Below are 21,661 nucleotides of genomic sequence, written 5' to 3'. Positions count from 1 at the left end.
TCCTTTTCTAAATTTTGCAACAAAATATATTTTTATATAGTTTACATATTTATATAGGGAAATAAGTATCTTTTTATGAAATTTAAGTCAATCTAAAATTGAAAAAAAAAAAAAAAAAAAAAAAAAAAAAGAAGAAGGAATTTTGGCATAGACAATGCAACAACATCATTATATTGTATTACTTTACTTTCTCTTCCACAATAAACTAATTTCAGTCTATGCAAGTGAAAAGAACATGATTTGTAAAGTCATATAATGTACAATTTCATCAAATATAATGTTCAATTACAACAGATATCTCAATGACATTTTCATGATGATGTTCCTGTTGTCGGTTTCGTGAGCATACTTTCAGACAACAATGGTGGCGACTGGCCACTAATAGTTAGTTGAGAGCAAGATGATGCCATGTTCCAGGTATTTATCGGCAAAAATTTACATGGAACTTGGTTCTTACCTTAGCTTCCAATGTTGTTGCCGCTGTTGCTAGATTGATCTTCTTTAGTGACCTCGAGAGCGCCTTGTTGAGTGGCATTTACGGTTTTGCTGCTAAAGAACTGGAATTCTTAGTTCCTCGGGTACTCAAAAACAAGACCTTCTGCTACGCTCCTCGCTCTTGCATGCCCGAAGAACTTGCTTACAATGGCCAGTCCAAATTCTATTGCAGTAGAAAGCCCTTTGCTTGTGATCAGTTTACCATCAACAACTACCCGGGCACCATTTGGAACATCGTCGAGCTTGCTCATGGCGATGGAGGGATGAGCAGCGGATTTTTTGGCCTGCTTTCAAAAAAAAAAATAAAAATGTGAGTTTTGCAGTTTGGTCCAAGTATGAGAAATTGAGATCAACTATGTGCTCGATGGCAAATTACTGTGTGGACAATAACAAAAAGTACATTTTTAATATACTAAAAGTACATTATTCGTGTACTGAATGTACATTATACAAAATAATGGATTTTCAATACTCAAATAATGTACTTTCTCTGAATACAATGTACATTTTTAATATACTAAAAGTATATTATTTGTATACTGAATGTACATTATTTGATAGTATGGTCCACACAGCTGTGTGGACCATGGTTCACACAATAATGATTGGTGCTCGATCCTACCTTGAGCAAACCCTGTTTCTGCAGTATTATAGGTGATGAAGAGCACATGGCACCAAATGTTCTTCCACCCGATTCTTGTTCCTTTAGCAACTTCTTCAGAGTTCTCGACCTTTGAAGCCGCTGAACTCCAACTTCTCCTCCCTGAGTGAAGGAATAAACGATGTCTTGAATGAAGGGATTGGCTTTTCAGGTAAAGCGAGTGATATGTTTGCATATAATTAGACGCACAAACTCAAACATATCAATGTATGACAAAATAACTATGTATGCCATTGGTTCTGTACAAGTAGGGCCTAAAATGTTGAGTAGATATGAAAGAACCTTTGCAAACCACTTCCTGGTACTAAACTGGTGACAACAGATTAGGAGAGAAATATATACTCACCGGCAGGATTATCAGATCATACATCGACTCAGCTGCACTGTCAATCAACTTGTCTGCCACAATCTTAACGCCTTTTGATGCCAAGATTACTGCAGATTTTTCAACCGATGCTACCACAACATTGACCTTTGCCCGCCTTAAGATATCTATGACCGTAACCACTTCAATCTCTTCAGATCCATTTGCAATTGGAATAAGAACCTGGTACAATTAAGAAGAAAGATTTCAGGGAACGAGGTATTAGTTCCTTGTCAATGTGAAGGGTGCGGGGAAAGAGCCAATGCAGTTATAAAAAAAATTGCAGTGTAAATAACCATTCTGATTACGAAAGAGGAACTTTAGTAATAAACACAGATTGTGATTGAAAGAATAAACCATTTGACAGCATACTTACTTGAGGAGTATGATCAAGAGACCATTCAACCTCGTTGAATTCTTGTTTTCTAGGATCTTCATCATGACCATTCACTAACTGCAACAACGAAGGAAAAGGAACAAAATTCCTTCGACAATCAAATTTGTATATATCTAAGGTATTTGTTGTATGGACAAGATCCTTAAAAGAATGAAAGGTAGAAGCAAACTGAAAAGACATTTATACTGATTTCTCGTCCACTCACCAATACTTCTCCAATTTCTTTGGCAACAGCTTCACCAAACAACTGCTCCACTAAAGTGATGGCAAACTGAAAAGATGTACCAGGACCACGGCTTGTTGTTAGCTCACCGGACACCTGGATATTAGTCTTTACAGCCCGGAAGCTAGGAATCTTGTCCATGAATGCAGGATGACACGTTGTCTGGCCATTCAAACCTCGTGTCAATTAGCAAGCAAAGAAGCATGTAAAATAAAATGTGCAAATCCAAAACAAAGATACCTGTTTCCTCCTAAGAAGGCCCCAAGGCAACAGCGTAACTGCTGGAGCAGCACATATGGCCCCATATAGCCGTTTTTCTTCAGCTTGCTTGCTCATAATGTTCTTGAGAATTTCACAATCTCTCAAACGCACAGAGCCCGGCATTCCACCCTGGACCAGTGATGTGAGATCAATCTCAGTCTCTGTTGAGAACAAGTACTTTTAAGAGCAATTCAATTCCTATTACTAACAATAAGCATGAGTCATAAGCTCAAATTTGCATTCCATTAGTTTGCAGATGTCCCTGAATTATTTTCGAAGTTTCTATGAAGCTATGCATGTATCACTACTTAGAAACTCTCTCATTACTTTCGTGTATAAGTTTGATTCATCAAAGACTGCCCATTATAGAGTGTTGAAACAACTTACTGGCAAAGCAATAAGATCAAACACTTCATGACAACAAGCAGATATTAGCGTGTCAGCAACAAGCCTAGTGCCCCCAGAAGCTTCAACCTCCAATTCCGGTTCCACAGACGCCAGAGTCACCTCAGCACCAGCCCGGCGCAGAACATCCACCATTATCACAGCTTCCATTTCTTCTGTCCCAAAGCCAATCGGCACCAGAACCTACAATTTCCAAGAATACGCATTTAAGGAAAAATGCAACAACCAATTCAAGTTTTCATTAAATAAATGCAGAAGAAAACAACAATTTTGGTAGGCAAATAGGCAAAGATGGCACCTTTTTGTTAGGGGTGGAAGCTTCTGTGGGCGGAGTTGCAACGGGCTCTAACGTGGGACTAGGAGTTCGGGTTTTAGTTGACCTTGAAGAGCGTCTTGAAGTGGTTGCCTTTCGCGGCTGAGCGGCGGCGGCGGCGACTATGAAAGGTGGAGACTGAGAAGGTGAGGTGAAGATGGGCAATAAGAACTTGGGAGTACAACGTGAGAGTGGTGGTGATATCGACTTCATTCTTGAATTCGCGTTATACTCCTCCGTCTGCAAAGGAAGTTTCGGGACTTTGCGGTGAACGGAGACTAACGAGTCGCGCCGCCGGACGGGAGAGAGCGCGGCTGATCTTTAATTTGTTTTTCTGGACCGATAGATAATGTTATTAGAACATTTTTAATTAATTATTATAAGATATTTTCATATAATTTTTTGATAATTTTTACAAAGGCCTCGCCGTACTGTAATTGTAAAAGTAAAACCAATCCCATTAACCCAATTGCATACAAAATTAGTAAGCTAATTTGATATTGTAAAAATGGGGAAAAACTGAACTCATTAAATTGACCAAGAATTTGAATTTAATTATTTTTAACAAAGTATCTTAAAATCGGGGAAAAAAATTATGTAATTGAATCAAAATAACATATAATAAAGTACTTCTTATCTACTTTACTAGTTACTATGCGAACGAGAATAATTAGTATTTTAGAATATGTCTTTGAGCAGTATACCTTAAAAAAACAGAACCATGAAAATTACCACATGTGAATCTCTTGTGGCGCGTGAACAACACGGATCACGTGATTGGCGCGTGTTGTCCTTTGTGACACGCTTTATGAATTATTTTTGAATAAACAGTTCTCTTTAAACATAAATCTCTCCTCCATTATAGTAATTTTTCTTTCTTTTATCATCTGCTTATCTTCATAGTTGGAGATATCTAATTAGGTATTATCCATTGCACCAACTTAATGTATTTTCTATTATTTGAATAATAATAATAATACATAAATAAATAAATAATAGAGAAAAAGATAAGCATTCCACAGTGGATATGACAAGGCTTTATCATCTACGTTTCTTCTAATTCATTGCAATTAGGTGACCAGAAAATCATAATTATTACTTAAGAGTATGTGTTTAATAAAATTTGTTAGTGTTATAATAATCAATAAATTATACCTAAGAGGTAAATTAAATATACAATATATTTAATTAAAAGAATATTGATAATAATTTAATTTGTTACAGAATTTTATCCACTGATCAATTTATATATTTATGTAAACTATAAATAGCTTAAAGTGATTTGATCGAGGTATCGATAGAGAAAAATTAAAATTACACTCACATCAGTCCGAAAGGAGTGTAGATTTGGGAAGAAGGGGGAGACGTTAAGAGGACAGGAGGATACGAATTTAGCGAAAATGCTCGGAATATTAGCTCGGAGAGCATCGCCGTCAGCTTCACGATACTGGTTTCCATGGCGGGAATCCCTTCCGATCACCATTCCCACCGCCCGAACTTTCTCCGTAGGAGTACTCCCCGACACGCTGGACCGGAGCTCCGATGTATTTACCAGCAATTCCAAGGCCATGGACGATCTCGTCTCCCAGCTTCACTCTCATATCCGGAAGGTCCTCTATTTCTATCTCTCTGTAGAATACTTAATAAGAAATCTATCGTTTTGTTCATGTGAACTGAATTTGATGGCATGACAAATTTATAGGTGACCGAAGGAGGAGGACCGGCGGCCGTTGAGAGAAACAGAAGCAGGAATAAGCTTCTTCCGAGAGAGAGAATCGATCGTCTGCTCGACCCTGGTTCTTCGTTCCTAGAGCTTTCTCCAGTTAATTTCAGCTGAACTTTAACATTTTTTCGTCTCGAAGTAATTTAAAATAATTTTGATATGATAGTTATTTGAGTGAATGCTTCTTTGGACCTCAAGTACATATATAAAAGCACCATGATTTAGTGCCATAAGCACAGAATTGTTATCTTGAGTGTTTGTGTTGAAGTGTTGGAGAGAACCAATTGTAGTTGTTAAATTTTGAGTTGTATGCCTCCTGCTTATAGTAAACTTTAGATAAAATTCAGGCAATTAGCCTTGAATTAAATAGATGAGGGATGAGTAAATTGGGTTTGCTTTTGCTGAATCAATGTGTATACGAATTTAGCTTGCAGGCCATGAATTATATGAGGATCCATTACCTTCTGGTGGAATAATTACTGGAATAGGACCAGTGCATGGAAGACTTTGCATGTTCGTGGCAAATGACCCTACTGTCAAAGGTGGAACTTATTTCCCCATCACAGTCAAGAAACATCTGAGAGCTCAAGAAATTGCTGCACAATGCAAACTACCCTGTCTATATCTTGTTGACAGTGGAGGTGCTTTCCTTCCTAAACAAGCTGAGGTTTTTCCTGATAAGGAGAATTTTGGCAGAATATTCTACAATCAGGCCGTGATGTCTTCTGAAGGTATTCCTCAGATTGCACTGGTGTTAGGCTCTTGTACTGCTGGTGGGGCTTATATACCTGCAATGGCTGATGAAAGTGTGATGGTCAAAGGAAATGGCACCATATTTCTTGCTGGACCTCCACTTGTAAAGGTCTGTTTAGATCAATCTGGTATTCAGCAGCAACATTTATTTTAAATGTTTTTTTTTTTTGGGCGGCAGGGGTGGGGGTGGGGGGGGGGTGGTAAGAAGCATCTTTCACCTTATGCATGCCACTTATACACACACACACACAAGCACAATTAATTTTTTCCATTATCTATGCTTCTGAAGCTTTTTTATATGCATATGCTCTACCTAAAAGGAAACCTTTTATACAGGCTGCCACTGGAGAGGTAATTTCAGCTGAAGATCTTGGTGGTGCAAATGTACATTGCAGAACATCGGGTGTTTCTGACTACTTTGCCCAAGGTATATCCACTTAATATTTTTGCCATATTCTTAATTTCTGAAGAAAACTTGGGCTAGTTAGTGTCTGGTCAATATCAACTCTATTTCTTTCGTCCCTTATGGAGATAGTGGTATGTGTATCTTGTAGATGAACTCCAAGCACTTGCTATCGGAAGGAACATTGTTAAGAATTTTCACCTGGCTGGAAGCCAACAAGGGTCAATTTATTCCCCAACTGATTTCAAAGAGCCATTGTATGATGTGCAAGAACTTCGTTCCATCGCACCAACGAACCTCAAGCAGTCTTTTGACACAAGAGCAGCAATTGCTCGCATTGTTGATGGAAGTGAATTTGATGAATTCAAGAAACTATATGGCACTGTGAGGCCCCGTCTTTGCTTTCAATTTTTTAAAAATTTACCTAGCAATTCTTTTTTTTTTTTTTTTTTTTTTTCTCAAGGACTTGCATTAGAGTAATTGTTTTTCTTTTATACAGACACTTGTAACAGGTTTTGGGCGAATCTATGGGAATCCCGTGGGAATCATTGCAAACAATGGGATATTGTTTAATGAATCTGCTTTAAAAGGAGCTCACTTCATTGAACTATGCAGTCAGCGTAACATTCCTTTGATCTTTCTTCAAAATATCACAGGATTTATGGTAAGCTTATTCTATTTTCAATTGTAGTAGTTCTATAATTTTCTAGTACCTTTTTGCTTCAACCCAACTGATTCACTTTTATGAAAAGCAAACTCAGCCAACTTACATTCTCTTAAGTCTCAATAAATGAAGTGTAGTCACACAACCAAAAAATGTAGCTTGCTTCTATATATTCTACTACTACTTCTTATTGACTCATTAGGATTTAGGAATGTGCATTACTCTGTAAAGGTCTGTTCCATCACATCATGTGTAGTTGAAACTGTATATGACTAAGAGGATGGGACAAGTTCATTTATATTTTTTTTAGTAGTTATTTCCAAATGTATTACTTCAAAAGTTAATGCTTTTAGGTCACAGATGAATACACAATTTGATGGCTTCTGATACTGATACTGTGATAAATTTCATCTTGATAGTTCTCATCACGAACATCTTGCATTAGGCCTTTTTTTTTGTTTTTGGTTTTTTAAACATGTGTGCTTTCTGTGATTTTTTTTTCCTTTCATAAAGTTTTAGCAGATCATAAAGTAATAAGGCTAATAAATTTGGTAGGTTGGCTCTAAATCAGAGGCAAATGGAATAGCAAAAGCTGGAGCTAAATTGGTGATGGCAGTAGCTTGTGCAAAGGTTAGTGTTTATGTTCAAGATTGTTCTATCTGTCCTTCGATTTGAGTAGCTAGAAGTTACATTCCTCAGACACACTCACAAAGGTCAAAGGCTTTGGTTGTGCCAGCAATCAATTTAATTTAGTTATCAATTTTCCTTTTGGTTGATGCATTGAATGATAGAAAGATAGAGCACATAAAAACTCTTAAGTGTCAATTTCATGCAATTGTTTGTTGCAATAGGTCCCTAAAGTTACAGTGGTTGTTGGCGGAAGCTTTGGTGCTGGCAACTATGCAATGTGTGGACGTGCTTATAGTCCAGATTTCATGTTCACCTGGCCAAATTCTAGAATATCAGTAATGGGAGGTGCTCAGGTAGCCTCAATTTCTATGCATAGGATCATCTAAATCTTACTTCATATGGACACGTTTGGAATATTGAATTCTTGACTATTTGTTTGTCACTTTATTCATATATATCCAAATCTCCCTCCTATTAAGGTCCACCTTAATACAAATTGCATATCTGTATGACATAAATTGAAATTTTTGCAATTCAACTCAACTAAGGCTTAATCATTTCTAGTTAGGGTCAGCTTTATGGATTATATTTCTCCATTCAGCTTTATTTAATGCTACTTTGACTGTATTCCCTCTAGTCTGTTTTTCTTGTGAAATTTGGATTTACTAGGTTATATATATCATTACTAAAAATTCTCCTCTACCGATTGAACCTTTCTTTCATACACCAAAGAAAACTTCTCCACATTATATATCTGGAACTAAGCTTATAGATCTGATTTATTTACGTCCTACCATGTTTTTAGGCTGCCGGTGTACTCTCTCAGATAGAAAAGGCCAACAAGAAAAGGCAGGGAATTGAGGTATAACATAATATTTTGTACATAATCTGTGTGCTTGGAGCAACAGCTAACAATGCACTTTATGCAGTGGGGAAAGGAAGAAGAGGAAAGTTTCAAGGCAAAAATTGAAGAGAAATATGACAGAGAGGGTGATCCGTATTACTCTACAGCAAGACTTTGGGATGACGGTGTAATTGATCCAGCAGACACGAGGAAAATCTTAGGCCTCTCCCTCTCTGCATCTATGAACCGGGGTCCACAGAGTACCAAATATGGTGTGTTTAGAATGTGATCCCCGCACTCCATGCCGAAGCCAGAGAGTGGCTGCTTAGACTTCTAACTCAATACAAATGAGCAACTGCACTGCATTGCTGGAATAACTGAACAGAGTTATGATGAGCAGAGTGTGTTGCCATGCTTGTCCCTCACTGCAATAGTGCATTGTAATAGCAGACTTAGCAGTGCCACCAAATCTATGGCAGAACAAGGACAAGAACAAACTGATTGATGTTGGATAACAAATTCCACCATAAACAAAACTGTTTTGCATGCCCATCTTTTCAGCCAAGTCTGCTTTGCTAATTGTTTACTCTATTGTAGCAGAGGCTATGGTGTAGTGGTACTTGAGCAAAATTGTATGATATATGGATATGTTATCATCAATGCCTCAAAGACTTCATCCAAATAATGATAGGATGTTTGGCAATTGTATGATTACCACTTTAGGCTGAATACTGATAATTAATCTGGCCTGCTTTTTTCGCTATATTCTTCGATTGGGTTGTTATTTGTATTTTTTTTTTTAGTGACGAGGAAAACGCGCAACTATTATCTGACGGTGTATATTGAATAAATTTGAGTTTTGTGACTTTAGTTGGTAGATGAAATTTGCTTAAGTTGTCCCTAAGAGTGTATTCCTTCCTATTGGTTATAGTGGAAAGGAAAAAATAAGTGGATTATTTTTAAAAATGAAAAATTATATATATTTTTTGTCCGTACAAAAATTCTTCTTATTAACAAGTAATAAGTAGGACAATAAGTGAGCATGACCTACTAAAAAAGAAAATAGAATTGTAATTCTCATTACTATTTACAAGTAGGACGAATTCTCTTATAACTTAAAAAGGATGAAGGAGTGCAATTTTTTGTTTTAAAAGATTAATGAGAAGAAAATTACGGAGTAATCCCTTCATATAGAGAATTAGCGCGGGGATTAACGGTTTCCCCTCTTGAATTTGCTTCGTGTCGCGTTCATTCATTTTCATCTTCTCCCTCCGTCTCTCCCGTACAGAATATCTCCGATAGTCCTGTGCAATTCTTAGAGTCCTTCCCGGCCAAAGAGGTATGCATTACACACATGCACTACATACATGAATACGTATTTCTCCGTGTACATATGAATGAATGCATAATTTCATCTGAGGTTTTGGTTTTTCTATTTTGATCCTAATTTCTACTCATCTTCTGTGCGGATTGTGAAATTTTAGCTATGAATTTCTGCATTGCATTTTCTCTGTTCGTCGTCGCCGTTTTCAGTTTCGGCGGTTGCGCAGCTCTGAAGGTACTACTATCCGCGGTGTTCTTCCTCTCGAAGTATCAATTGCTTTTATCAACTCACTTCTTATTTGTTTATACTGTTGAAACCTGATTTTGATTATCCGGAACAGCAAGGAGAAACGTGCGTCTCGGACAGTAGGTGTGATACCGGCCTGCATTGCGAGACGTGTATTGCGGTAGGCGATTTTGCGCCTAGGTGTACTCGCAGTCAACCTCTGAATCCGTTCTCTAAGGTAATTCACTGTACTCACCAGCTATACATATACATTTATGTTTATGTATTTGTTAGTATGCTTGTTTACTATTGGACATGATGATATTTTGAATTTCGATATCAAAAGATGGACTGGAAACTCTGAAAATTTTAATTGAGTATAATGTGATTCAGGTCAAGGGATTGCCGTTTAATCGGTACTCATGGTTGACGACACACAGTTCAATTGCCAAAGTAGGGGTGAAATCAGGCACGGGAGGCATCCTAATGACTACTACAACCCAGCAGGACAGCATTACTGAACAGCTCAATGTAATGATTTCTTCTACTGCCTCAAATTTAAATGTGTTTCGTTTTGGTTTGTTAGTATAGTGGTACTGGTTGTGTTCACTGATGATTGCTTTGACGTTTACTATATTGACTAAAAATAGTGCTAAATGTGAGTTGGACTAAGCTTTGACTATGTAAATGAAGGGAAGTTAGCAAATGGAAAATGGTAGCCTAATAGGGAAATTTTATTTTTGTATGGTAGTTCATCAATCTGATAATGCATATGGATAAAATCTCCACCACATTTTTTATTAATTTTATAAAAAGAATCAAAATTTTCAATTAATGATTAACATAGAAATTCAACTGAAATTTGCAAAGAAATGTTAATTGTTTTATAGGAAAAAAAGAAGATGGGGAGACCAAAAAGTTATTTACTTCTAACTTGCTGTTATGTCTTAGTGTTTTGCTAGCCAATGCAAAACTAAGTATGTAGTTTTTCTTATTCTCCTCTTTGAATTTGTGTGTGCGTGTGTTATTCTGGCCAATGCAAAAAGTTATTTACTTCTAAGGTGCTGTTATGTCTTAGTGTTTTGCTGGCCAATGCAAAACTAAGTATGTAGTTTTTCTTATTCTCCTCTTTGAATTTGTGTGTGTGTTTTCCTCTAGGGAATTTTATTGACCGTGCATCATATGCATGAATATTTTCAGTTTCATTTTTCTACATATGCTAGAGGTATGGTATTGAAGAAGAGACAGAATACTATAGATTTTTGAAAAACAATTGACACTGATGAGCTTCTGAAATGTAACTGTTGCAGAATGGCGTTAGGGGTTTGATGCTTGATATGTATGACTTCAACAATGACATTTGGCTATGCCATTCATATGGTGGAAAATGCTACAACTACACAGCTTTTGTAAGTTTGTTGTCAATTGTAAAATCATGATATTGAAATATGGTGTAGTATGTTGTCAATTGTAAATTTATTTTCTGCATCTACAGAATGTGATTCAAACTAATCTATGAACACTGTTGACATATCAGTCTTCTATGGCTATTAAAGAAGCCATATGCCTTATGGTACTTTTGCTTTAATTTTAAGGATAACATTGGTGCATAATTGAGCTTAATTTTTTACTATCACCTCATTATGTATTTATGTTATCAAGTTATCACTTTTTAAAGATTTTATCTTTTGATACTGATTCAAATTTTTTTTTTCAGCAACCTGCAATAAATGTCCTGAAAGAGATTCAAGTGTTTCTTAAAGCAAACCCTTCAGAAATTGTCACTATCATGATTGAAGATTACGTTGCAACACCAAATGGAATAACTAAGGTTTTTAACGCAGCTGGCCTGGGAGAGTTCTGGTTTCCAGTATCTCAGATGCCTAAAAGTGGTGGTGAATGGCCAACAGTTGATGAAATGATTGAAAAGAATAAACGGCTACTGGTTTTCACTTCAAAGTCTGCTAAAGAATCTTCTGAAGGCATCGCTTATGAATGGGCATACTTAGTCGAAAACAAATGTGAGTTTTTTTCCCCAATTTTTCATGTGCTCATCCCAACAATTTAGTAATCATTACTGAGTAGTGAGTACCAATACTCTCATTTTGTAGATGGAGACGACGGGATGATAAATGGATCATGTACCAAACGTGCAGAATCATCTCCCTTGAACACACGAACAAGGTCACTAGTTCTTATGAACTATTTTCCAAGTGGGCCAGATCTTGCCCAAGCTTGCAAACATAATTCAAAACCATTAAAGAGTATGATGTATACATGTTTTGAAGCTGCTGGCAAAAAATGGCCCAATTTCATTGCTGTTGATTTTTATAAGGTACTTTTGTAGTTAAATTACACTTATTTAGCAAGTGGAAAACCATGTTTTTTTTTTTCATTTACAAGTTATTATTTCAATTACTTCTTCAAAAATGAACTTTGCAGAGAAGTGATGGAGGGGGAGCCTCTGAAGCTGTTGACGAGGCAAATGGCCATCTAATATGTGGTTGCACAAACATCGCATATTGCAAGGTTGAACCAAATAACTAAGCCTGACTTTATTTTATCACTTTAGTCATGTTGTATCTCATATAGAAGCTAATTTACTATGCAAGTATTTACTGTTTCAGGAGAATATGACTTTTGGAACCTGTGAGCCGTCCCAACCAACCAATTCTCCAGCAGCAATGGCAGGTAGACAAGGAACAAGCGTCACAAATTCGGGCAGCAGGTCATCAGTTCAATTGCCATTTGCTGCTTGGAATGTGGTTATTGGCTTTTTCCTTGTGGTAACACCCTATACTCACCATTTCTTTCAATGATGGCTGGCATTTTAACTTGAGTGCATGTAGATTTGATAGTTGTTTCCATGCGAGTACTTTTAGTCAGATATCCCTGCTTTTGCCATAGATGTGTATATAGCTTTAGAGATGCATGATCATAAAGAAAGTTATATTTGGCTCATGGAACTATTGAAGGGTGTAAGCTTGCTACGTTTTAAAATCTCACTGCTTTTTCATTGTTTGAGAATGAAAATTCAGAGTTGAATCAAATCATAGTAGGTGTTTGAGCTCTTCTGTATTCTTTTTTTTTTTTTTTTTTTTTTTTTTGTTTCATTGTACAATAGCAAGTTGTCCACTTGTTGTCTTGTTCCTTTGGACCCTATATTTCCTATTAGAATTCCAAGTGGAGTCTCCAACCACTAGCTGCCATCCACTTTGAATGATTTCTTTGATATGTATGTTGACTGAGTGACTGCCATACATTTTCTTCAAACCTCATTTTTGTTAGAAAGAGCAAAGTGCCCAAAGTGTTGATAGTATTGGCCACTTCATATGGTAGATAAAAGAAGAAACACTGTTCAGTTTTAGGCCACTAGGGGGGTGTTTATCAGATCAGTTTATGTTATTGTCTAGTCTTAAGGAGTTCTTTATTGTTTTACATACACTAGGTATTACCTTCACCAATTGAGAGCCCTTTTAGGTAATTCGTATACCCTCAAAAGCTCAAATCAAAATTATATGTAATTAGGATTTGAGTGGCTCAAGGCATTGTCATTTTCTCTTACACCTTTGGACATTCAAGGTTACTGATATGTATCACCTGCAGCAAACTAGACCCAAGTCTTTTATCACTGCACAAAGCACGCCGATCGAAACTATATTGTCTTGTAATTATGCAGTAAAGTCGTGATTAAGATATTAACCTAGCAGACTTTGTAGGTTGGTTGGGGGGAATCGAACGAGGGAATATATTTTATGGTCATTAGCCCGTGGTATAGAACATAACAAAGAGGGAATATTCCCATCTTTCATTGAAAAAAGTTTTATCATGCAAACATTGTATGCTACGACACTCTATTTAACTATTTTCTTATTGATTGGATAATATTGCAAATAGTAATAAAGTGAGATTATTAAAAATAGAGAATTTTGTATACTCCTCACTAATTTTTGTGCATCAGTTCTAGCATTTAATACTAATAATTTATGTATACTTCTCACTAGTTTTCGGTATAATGGTCACAAAATACACAACTTTGTATTCTTTTCTCTAATTTTTAAAAGTTTAAATATAATTGTCAGAAGACGTAAATGTTTGTATTTTTCATCACGCTTTAAAGATTTGGATACAACTGTGACAAAATATAAAAGTTTATATTTTTTCCGCTAATAAGCTTTTATGTTTTGATATTAATTATCTGTAAACTATATGGTCATAGCTAAATCAAAAGTATGGTTTACTCACTCTTCACTTCAAAGTATGATACATTTTCCTAATCAAGTACTTCACCAAACAAAGTTTATAAATTATTTATAGAACTAATTTATTAAAAGTACCATCCCAAATTTGAACTTTATGTAACAAAGACATATTAGGAGATGGCTTCTCTCGGTGGTGAGACTTAGCTTGGAGTTTCATGGTCCTTTAATTGTGTGCATTATATAGGCGGTATATTATTAATTTATTTAGTTCAATACCATTTTCCTGTTTAGTGTGCATCACAAGGAGTACATATTTTCTAGCCGATTCAACGGGAAACTTTAGTTTAAGGATTACGTTTGCTCAAGGTTGTTTTCTGCAGATTTTGGGGAAGTCTTAGGTTTTCAGTCAAACTTGTGAATAAAGATTTTAAGAAAATTATATTTGATTGCATTCCAAGAAAGTCAGGGCCACACCTTTATCAAGCAGCACTGTTTTAGATTATTGCGGTTCTTGAAGTTTGACTACATGGATTACCATGTACCAACCCTTATCTTAAATCTAGCTAGCACTATAATCTATTAGATCATAGCCAACAGCCACACGCCTCCTTTTTGCATCATAAAGATGTATTGTAATCTACAAACGCAGCAACCATTGATAATAATGATATTTAAATTTTTTATGATTTTCATTAACTATCATTCTCCTGCTATATTACTCTTTAGGAATTAAGATACATGATTACATGGTGTCGCAAGACTCACAACAGAAATAAATTCGAGTATTATATCTGATGTCGATCTCACAATCATCATTAAAAAAAAAAAAAAAAAAACCCCATAATTACATTACATAAAAATAAAAATATAATAGCTGTAAAGTTGGACTTGGACGCCACATTACTAAATTAGTGGAAAATAGAATGGACCACCCAGATTTCACTTCTAGGATATATACACCGACAACGTGTCTTGATACGAAATGATACACGTAGATGGTGGACTCTCAATTATTTGTATTCAAAATATTGGTCCACCATCACAATATATTGTGAGATACATTGGCCAAATCTCAAAGCCAACTAGTCTTTGCCTGCTTTATACTCTACTGCTGTAAAGTTAACTCTTTGCTTTAACTGTGGCTGAAATCATATATTCTTTAAGCTTAACCCCTAAATGTGGCTCTAAAAACGGTGTAAAGTAAGAACCATATCCACAACAACCTAAAAAGTTTTGAAATTGAATGGGTATCATGAAGTCTACATTTTTTTGGGTGTACATAGAATTTTTATTATCCGACACAGTGACTAATTCTTTCGCTAAATTGTAAGCACTTCTTTTGGGTGGGACAACTGGTCTGAAAGTTTAAGACTGCTCCATACCTAAAGCCAACAATCAAATCCTTAACCTTTAGTTAAAAATTTTATAAAATATTCACTATCAAAATTTAAACATTATTTAAAAATTACACGACAAATAATGTACAAATCTCTATCACACTAAATAGATATGTCGAGCGACTAAAAATCTTGTAATTTAGTAATAGAGGCCTGAGAGAAGCATTAAAATTAATTTCATTAGTCTTGTACATACCAGAAGAAAACGATGGAGACATGTTGGGAGGCACGTCAATTTGGATAGCAACATGAACCAAAAACATGCCGGGTCGGCGGGTCCTCAAGGGCATGGCTCGTGGTCCGCTGTGTCGCGAGGCCTTGGTGGTTTCCACACGCGTGGGCAACCAGCGATGCGACATCCACCTGCTTGGCACCTATCTTATATATATGCGGACTACCTTATGGACTCACTCTTCTACTGTGATGCGACTATCCCTACCCCACCAACCAAACATGTGATGGATGATATAGATTCTTTTTACCCATTTGCGATATGCAATTTGTGCTAGAAAACAAGGGTGCAGTCACCTCCTGGATCCATGGTGTGATGCTGGAGTAATATTTATTTACAAACACAAAAATTTTAAATATGTAATATTTTTTAATAAAAATGTATTATAAAATGTATTACTTTGGTATAAACCAACAAATATTACATTTTTAAGAAAAATATTACTTTTTTATTGATACCATAAATACCATGGTATATGTACAGTATTGGTATTTGAGCTCGAGATCCTCCGGCAATGGGTCGGGAATCTCTGGTCAAATAGCGTGAGTATGAAGTAAGTAAAAAGGTTCCCTCCCCAGCAATAAATGTAATATTTATAGAGGGGGAAAAGGGTAACATGATCCGGGTCTCCGACATGGAGGGCACGTGACTCGCATGCAGCGGGCGAGAGCAAGGTCAAAAGAGCTTATGATGCGTGGCATGATACTCCTAGCAATGTCAAATCACTACCAGAGGCACATAGACCAGGACGGGCGAGAGCAAGGTCGAAAGAGCTTATGATGCGTGGCGTGATACTCCTAGCAATGTCAAATCACTACCAGAGGCACATAGACCAGGACTGACCTCAAGAGGTCGGTCCAAGTAAAGGGGCTCGGGGAACCCGGGATTATCTTCTCTATGCAATCGGCTCAGGGAAGACGGTCGAGAGTTATGGTTCCCGGTCGTTCAAGATCAGATTGGCCTTTAAGTGGTTCGGGATAACCGACCGTAAGGTAACCACTGACCAGAGAGTAATATCTCCATCATTTATTAATACTTATTGACAAATAAAATATTACATACTAACTCGTGTTTATGGGTAAATAATGAATCAATATTCATTATTTTTAGACTCATATATATATATATATATTTATTTATTTATTTATTTATTTATTTATTTATTTAAAGACTTTTTTGATATTATATACTAAAACAATTGTATCACATATTTTGTTGATGATAAAAAAAAAGATAAAAAAAATGCAAAATTTAATCAAATAAGGGGTTCAAAATACAGCAACACTTATGTACGACAGAATTTAAATAAGAAAGAACTTGTCGGGGTGGTATATAAAGAGGTGCAAACTAAGAATTGACAGGAAAATTGAGGGGTTGCGACTCACTAGTACGGTAGTATTCGTGTGTTATCCAATAGGAGAAAATAATAATAAGAAAATGGGGGCCGGGTCGGATAACGAGGCCAGTGCCAGCCAGTGGGATGGACAACCTGGCCCCGGCACATTCTCTGTTCATCTTTGACCTTTGACCACCCAACACCTAAGCCCCAGACCCACAGTAAAAAGCCTAAGATATGTCCAAAAATCAACACCTAATTGAATGGAGGATACTGGTTATGTTTTTGGTGTACTGTTGTCAGTTGGTACTGCTACCCACATCAAGATATGTTCTCCTTTTTTTTTTATTATGTTTGTGACCCAATATTCCTATGCATTTCCCTTGGTTGGATACATTTTGAATGTGTGTTGCCCTTTTCTTAGTAACTTCCACCCTTCATCTTCATCCAATACAAGAATACAACCCACCTTATATATTTCTACTTGCCACTTTCCTAGGTACAGTAAGTTTCCTTAAACTATCAACTAATAGAGGTACAACAATATTAGATAACTCCAACTTTTCTTATTTTCTTTTCCTACAATTTTTAACCTATTTTGTAGGGATATATATATATATATATATATATATATATATATATATATTGTGTAAGTTGTATATAACTCTTTAATATATTTATCGTTACCCAACTTAGTTAATGGTCATGGTTAGTAAAATAGTTAACTTATCAATCAATTTTGATTTATTTGACCACTATTAACTGTTTGAATTGGTTAAAAAATTAATATAAGTGTTTGATTAATTAGCTTTTTGTAACAACTTATTACTTCAAAATGCTAAAATTCAAAAAGCTGTTCAAAGTAGTTTTTTCGATCAACTTTTTGAGAATATCATTTTGTCTAACACTTAATTTACCAAACATTTTTCTACAATCAGTTAATGCTATCAACTAGTCAAACTCACTAACCCAATCAGCTAATAGTCATTTACCAAACACCCCAATGTCTCTATGCTTCAATTACTCACTCTAATACAACCCCAATGTCTCTATGCTTCAATTACTCACTCTAATACAAATTGTTGAGTTTAAGCTTGGAATAAGAAATAAAGAGAAAATAAAATATAATCTGGGGGCACATATTGAAACTTCAACGTGAGTACAGTAAATGAATCAAGTTTCCTTACCCGGAAGGCTTGTCATCATTGAATATATACTTCATGTACGTTCCAGTGTTCCACCTCTATTGTTGCAAAGGAAATAGTAGTATTGCAAGCACTGTTAGGGTCAAATACTTGCACCAGAAAAAAGTGCAGTCATGTCAGGATAATTTTTATACCATGTGAGTGTGTTCAAAGCAAAATTTTGAAAATGATCGATTGGCTTTCATAATACATTAATACCTGTCTATTTAGGTGCAAATCCTTTCAAAAGTAAATGCACTTTTGTTTCCTTTTGCTCCTCCTGACAAAGACTCTTGTGGTCGATCCTGCAAAAGGGTAATACTTTGCTACCCTCAAACACAATCATGAATAATGCATGCTAACATATAATTACTGTTCCACAGTGCTAATATGAGATTAGTTGCCAAGATTGAATACTGTATATACAATCCTCGTATATTATCTTTCCAAAAAATTTACAAATTTTAGTAAACATTCATATCAAAATAAACTAAAAATTAATTTCAATTCAAATTGCATAACTACTAAAATACCAAACTTATTGTAAATTTACTTTAATACTATCATTTATAAAACTTGAGACTTATGTCTAGGGGCGGATTCATAGTGGGGGCACTTGCCGCCCCTCGTCCACTCCATGTCTCCATCCCCATATATAGTAAAGGAAAAAAAAAAGGGATAATTTTCATAAATATTGCTCATCTGTCTCATTTTGCCTATCATGTTTATTATTCATTGATTAAACTAACTCTTTATCTATTACTTATTTTCTTTAATAATTTTAATTTTTTTTGTGTGTGTTTAATAGTACTAATTTTAATGTAGGAAACGGTCTAATAAGGGTTGAATCTCATTGTTTTTCCTATATTTTTATACTTTCTTTTTGCCTTTTTAAAAATATTAATTGTGATATTTTCATTTTTATTCTTTAGAATATAAGATGTGCAAGCCTTCTAAGTGTTTCATTGTTCTTTAGAATATAAGATGTATGATTTATGATATATTTTATATTTGAATCATTTTATCAAAATAATTATATTTCATATTTTGTTATGAATATTGTATTTATAAAGTTTTGATTCTTCGCTCATATCCAACAATATTTATAGTTATATGTTGCTAAGTGTTTCATTTTTATTTTTTAAACTATCTCTTTTATTTTAATCTTTTGTTCCTACTCAGATAAGTTTTTTAGACTTATCTCTACTCATGTTGATGAACATTAGGCTCTATTTTTTTATTTTTTTTTACATTCAAAACTAAAAAATTTCATTTATGATAAGACTATACTAATCTCTAAAGTGACAAGAGGTGATTGAACCATCAATTTTTTTTTACTAGAAAATATTGGAATAAATTTGATCATTTGTTAATACCCAAATTGATGTAAACATAAGTTAGATATGAGCAGGCAGTGGGACCCAACCCTTATCCCCAATCCCCAATGGGAATGGGACATTAACTTTGACCGCCATGACCAACCTCTCCATCCTTCCACCCAACCCTGGTTAAGGTTTTGGGTGAGAAGCAGAGTTAATAGAACACACACGTGTGGGGTAGGACTGCTACATAGTCAGAAACGAAGAACATTTAAGCCAACATTATCAACAGAAACTCAGAGAAAAGCCCCCAACGGCCTGCTTAGTTTGTCCCTCTGTTCCTCTCTCCGTATAGCACACCCTTTGCTTTTCCCCGACGAAGTTGAACACGGCTTAAAAACTCTAGAGCCAAGCAATACAGATACAAATAGACAGAAAGAAAGACAGAGGGAGAGAAGAAACATGCCTGCAAGCTTAGACCCATTGGATGTGGGGGGGATTCAGATCCCTTACCATTTCCGGTGTCCGATCTCTCTGGAGCTTATGCGAGATCCGGTGACCGTTTGTACCGGTCAGACGTACGACAGAGCAAGCATAGAGTCTTGGGTGGCCACCGGTAATACGACGTGTCCGGTTACGAGAGCGCCTTTGACGGATTTTACTCTCATACCAAACCATACTCTCCGACGGCTCATCCAGGAGTGGTGCGTAGCGAACCGCGCCTTCGGTGTGGAGCGCATTCCTACGCCGAAGCAGCCTGCTGACCCGGGTTTGGTCCAGTCCCTGTTGAGCCAAGCCTCGTCCGTGTCCAGTCATTTGAATTCCAGGCTTTCTGCACTGAGGAGACTCAGAGGACTAGCTCGTGACTCGGATAAGAACCGGTCCGTGATTTCCGCGAATAACGCGCGCCAAGTTCTGCTCTCAATCGTGTTCTCCAATATGGATTCGAATTCGTCCGAGTTAACTCACGAGGCGCTCTCGATTTTATCGATGTTCCAGCTCTCGGAGGCGGAGTGCGTCTTCGTAGCTTCCGATCTGGACCGAGTCGGATACCTCGTGTCTCTGCTCTCTCATCCTTCGATAGATGTTCGAGTTAACTCAGCTGCGTTGATAGAGTCCGTCGTCGCCGGAACGAAATCGCCAGAACTACGATCTCAAATCAGCAATGCCGACGAAATCTTCCAAGGAATAGTCGGAATTCTCAATCATCCGTCGACACATCCGAGAGCCTTGAAAATGGGAGTAAAGGCGCTGTTCGCCCTGTGCTTGGTGAAACAACACCGGCAAAAGGCGGTTATCGCGGGAGCAGTGGAAGCGTTGATAGAGAGGTTGCAATACTTGGAAAAGTGCGACACCGAACGAGCGCTGGCCACGGTGGAGCTCCTCTGCCGGATTCCGTCCGGATGCGCGGCGTTCGCCGCCCACGCGCTGACCGTCCCGCTCCTCGTCAAAATCATCCTGAAGATCTCGGACCGAGCAACAGAGTACGCCGCTGGAGCTCTCCTCTCGCTTTGCTCCTCCTCCGAACAAGCTCAGCGCGACGCCGTGGCCGCCGGCGTATTGACTCAATTACTACTGCTCGTCCAGAGCGGCTGCACAGAGCGAGCGAAACGGAAAGCGCAAATGCTTTTGAAACTGCTCCGCGATTGTTGGCCCGACGATTCCATTGTAAATTCAGATGATTTTGCTCGCAGCGACGTCGTTCAGTTTTTACGATAGACCAATTACCATTTACCAATACCCCTTTTTGTAATTTCAGGTAAAAATTTAAACCGTCAAAAACAAAAAACTACCGACTATATGGAATTGGTCCATTGTAAGTAATTCTTTGTACGTAAAATTATCTTTTCCACAATGGAAATTTTCCTTCTTTTAATTTTTCTTTTTTCAATTTAGATGATTTTATTTAAAATATTAACCGATAATTAACTTATTACAATTATATAATTATAAAAAATGTATCGTAAATTTCATCTATGAGAGCTTTGATCATTGGTTGGTGGACAATAATGTTGGATTTAAGGAGAATGCAAGCATGCAAGCAGAAAGTACCACTGGGGAATATATCATGGCAACTTACCAAATTTACAGAGAATTTACTTGTGCCAAATCATAATTTGATTGATGTATAATTTGTCAACAAATATGCACTATCACTAGGGGAATCTTCGAAAAGATTAAATCTTCAATCCCAATCCGACAGAACATTTGGGAGGATGTAAATCCCACTTTCACTGCCCACTGTCGAGATTCAACAACTGCTTTTCGTGGATGCTATAAGCGCCCACTACTCAAGATTTATGTAA

At 36.6% G+C, this 21,661-nt stretch overlaps 4 protein-coding genes across 6 annotated transcripts; 3 read left to right on the top strand and 1 right to left on the bottom strand.

Annotated features, from left to right (window-relative positions):
* Window positions 1–155: 155 nt before the first annotated feature.
* LOC109165389 (protein DJ-1 homolog C) lies at window positions 156–3,477 on the bottom strand. 2 transcript variants are annotated; one of them, XM_019314119.1, is made up of 8 exons: window positions 3,105–3,477; window positions 2,789–2,989; window positions 2,381–2,530; window positions 2,123–2,302; window positions 1,897–1,974; window positions 1,503–1,703; window positions 1,118–1,258; window positions 156–782 (listed from the first exon to the last, which is right to left on the bottom strand). In XM_019314119.1, the coding sequence occupies exons 1-8, from the start codon at window positions 3,330–3,332 to the stop codon at window positions 567–569; spliced, it is 1,395 nt and encodes a 464-aa protein (XP_019169664.1). In that variant the 5' UTR covers window positions 3,333–3,477; the 3' UTR covers window positions 156–566. The 2 variants fall into 2 exon arrangements, with proteins under 2 accessions (XP_019169664.1, XP_019169665.1); XM_019314120.1 differs by having other exon boundaries at window positions 218–779; window positions 3,105–3,474.
* Window positions 3,478–4,396: 919 nt separating this feature from the next.
* On the top strand, window positions 4,397–8,805 carry LOC109165386 (methylcrotonoyl-CoA carboxylase beta chain, mitochondrial). Of its 2 annotated transcripts, XM_019314115.1 has the most exons (10): window positions 4,397–4,729; window positions 4,822–4,941; window positions 5,270–5,704; window positions 5,932–6,022; window positions 6,150–6,382; window positions 6,498–6,662; window positions 7,218–7,292; window positions 7,514–7,645; window positions 8,098–8,154; window positions 8,222–8,805. In XM_019314115.1, exons 1-10 carry the CDS (start codon window positions 4,520–4,522, stop codon window positions 8,423–8,425), a joined length of 1,722 nt encoding a protein of 573 aa, XP_019169660.1. In that variant the 5' UTR covers window positions 4,397–4,519; the 3' UTR covers window positions 8,426–8,805. The 2 variants fall into 2 exon arrangements, with proteins under 2 accessions (XP_019169660.1, XP_019169661.1); XM_019314116.1 differs by lacking the exon at window positions 7,514–7,645.
* A 532-nt stretch (window positions 8,806–9,337) lies between these two features.
* On the top strand, window positions 9,338–13,059 carry LOC109165390 (PI-PLC X domain-containing protein At5g67130-like). Its single transcript, XM_019314121.1, has 10 exons — window positions 9,338–9,475; window positions 9,621–9,694; window positions 9,801–9,923; window positions 10,079–10,216; window positions 10,996–11,094; window positions 11,403–11,706; window positions 11,797–12,020; window positions 12,128–12,214; window positions 12,313–12,471; window positions 12,568–13,059. Exons 2-10 carry the CDS (start codon window positions 9,623–9,625, stop codon window positions 12,727–12,729), a joined length of 1,368 nt encoding a protein of 455 aa, XP_019169666.1. The 5' UTR covers window positions 9,338–9,475; window positions 9,621–9,622; the 3' UTR covers window positions 12,730–13,059.
* Window positions 13,060–19,424: 6,365 nt separating this feature from the next.
* LOC109165867 (U-box domain-containing protein 26-like) lies at window positions 19,425–21,231 on the top strand. Its single transcript, XM_019314825.1, has one exon. The coding sequence runs from the start codon at window positions 19,440–19,442 to the stop codon at window positions 21,072–21,074; it is 1,635 nt and encodes a 544-aa protein (XP_019170370.1). The 5' UTR covers window positions 19,425–19,439; the 3' UTR covers window positions 21,075–21,231.
* Window positions 21,232–21,661: the final 430 nt, after the last annotated feature.

The sequence above is a fragment of the Ipomoea nil genome, unplaced genomic scaffold, assembly GCF_001879475.1.
Source record: "Ipomoea nil cultivar Tokyo-kokei standard unplaced genomic scaffold, Asagao_1.1 scaffold3069, whole genome shotgun sequence".
Classification (NCBI taxonomy): domain Eukaryota; kingdom Viridiplantae; phylum Streptophyta; class Magnoliopsida; order Solanales; family Convolvulaceae; genus Ipomoea; species Ipomoea nil.
This window is presented reverse-complemented; position numbering and strand designations above follow the sequence as displayed.

Excerpts from the sequence above, each read along its gene's own strand:
- LOC109165390 (XM_019314121.1), top strand. The coding sequence starts at position 9,623 with ATGAATTTCTGCATTGCATTTTCTCTGTTCGTCGTCGCCGTTTTCAGT. Across the intron at positions 9,695-9,800 it reads GCGGTTGCGCAGCTCTGAAG|CAAGGAGAAACGTGCGTCTC; the intron begins GTACTACTATCC and ends TATCCGGAACAG. Across the intron at positions 12,021-12,127 it reads TTGCTGTTGATTTTTATAAG|AGAAGTGATGGAGGGGGAGC; the intron begins GTACTTTTGTAG and ends TGAACTTTGCAG.
- LOC109165386 (XM_019314115.1), top strand. The coding sequence starts at position 4,520 with ATGCTCGGAATATTAGCTCGGAGAGCATCGCCGTCAGCTTCACGATAC. Across the intron at positions 6,383-6,497 it reads TCAAGAAACTATATGGCACT|ACACTTGTAACAGGTTTTGG; the intron begins GTGAGGCCCCGT and ends TCTTTTATACAG. Across the intron at positions 8,155-8,221 it reads AGAAAAGGCAGGGAATTGAG|TGGGGAAAGGAAGAAGAGGA; the intron begins GTATAACATAAT and ends CACTTTATGCAG.
- LOC109165867 (XM_019314825.1), top strand. The coding sequence starts at position 19,440 with ATGAGCAGGCAGTGGGACCCAACCCTTATCCCCAATCCCCAATGGGAA.
- LOC109165389 (XM_019314119.1), bottom strand. The coding sequence starts at position 3,332 with ATGAAGTCGATATCACCACCACTCTCACGTTGTACTCCCAAGTTCTTA. Across the intron at positions 2,531-2,788 it reads TTGATCTTATTGCTTTGCCA|GGTGGAATGCCGGGCTCTGT; the intron begins GTAAGTTGTTTC and ends TCACTGGTCCAG. Across the intron at positions 2,303-2,380 it reads GCCTTCTTAGGAGGAAACAG|ACAACGTGTCATCCTGCATT; the intron begins GTATCTTTGTTT and ends TTGAATGGCCAG.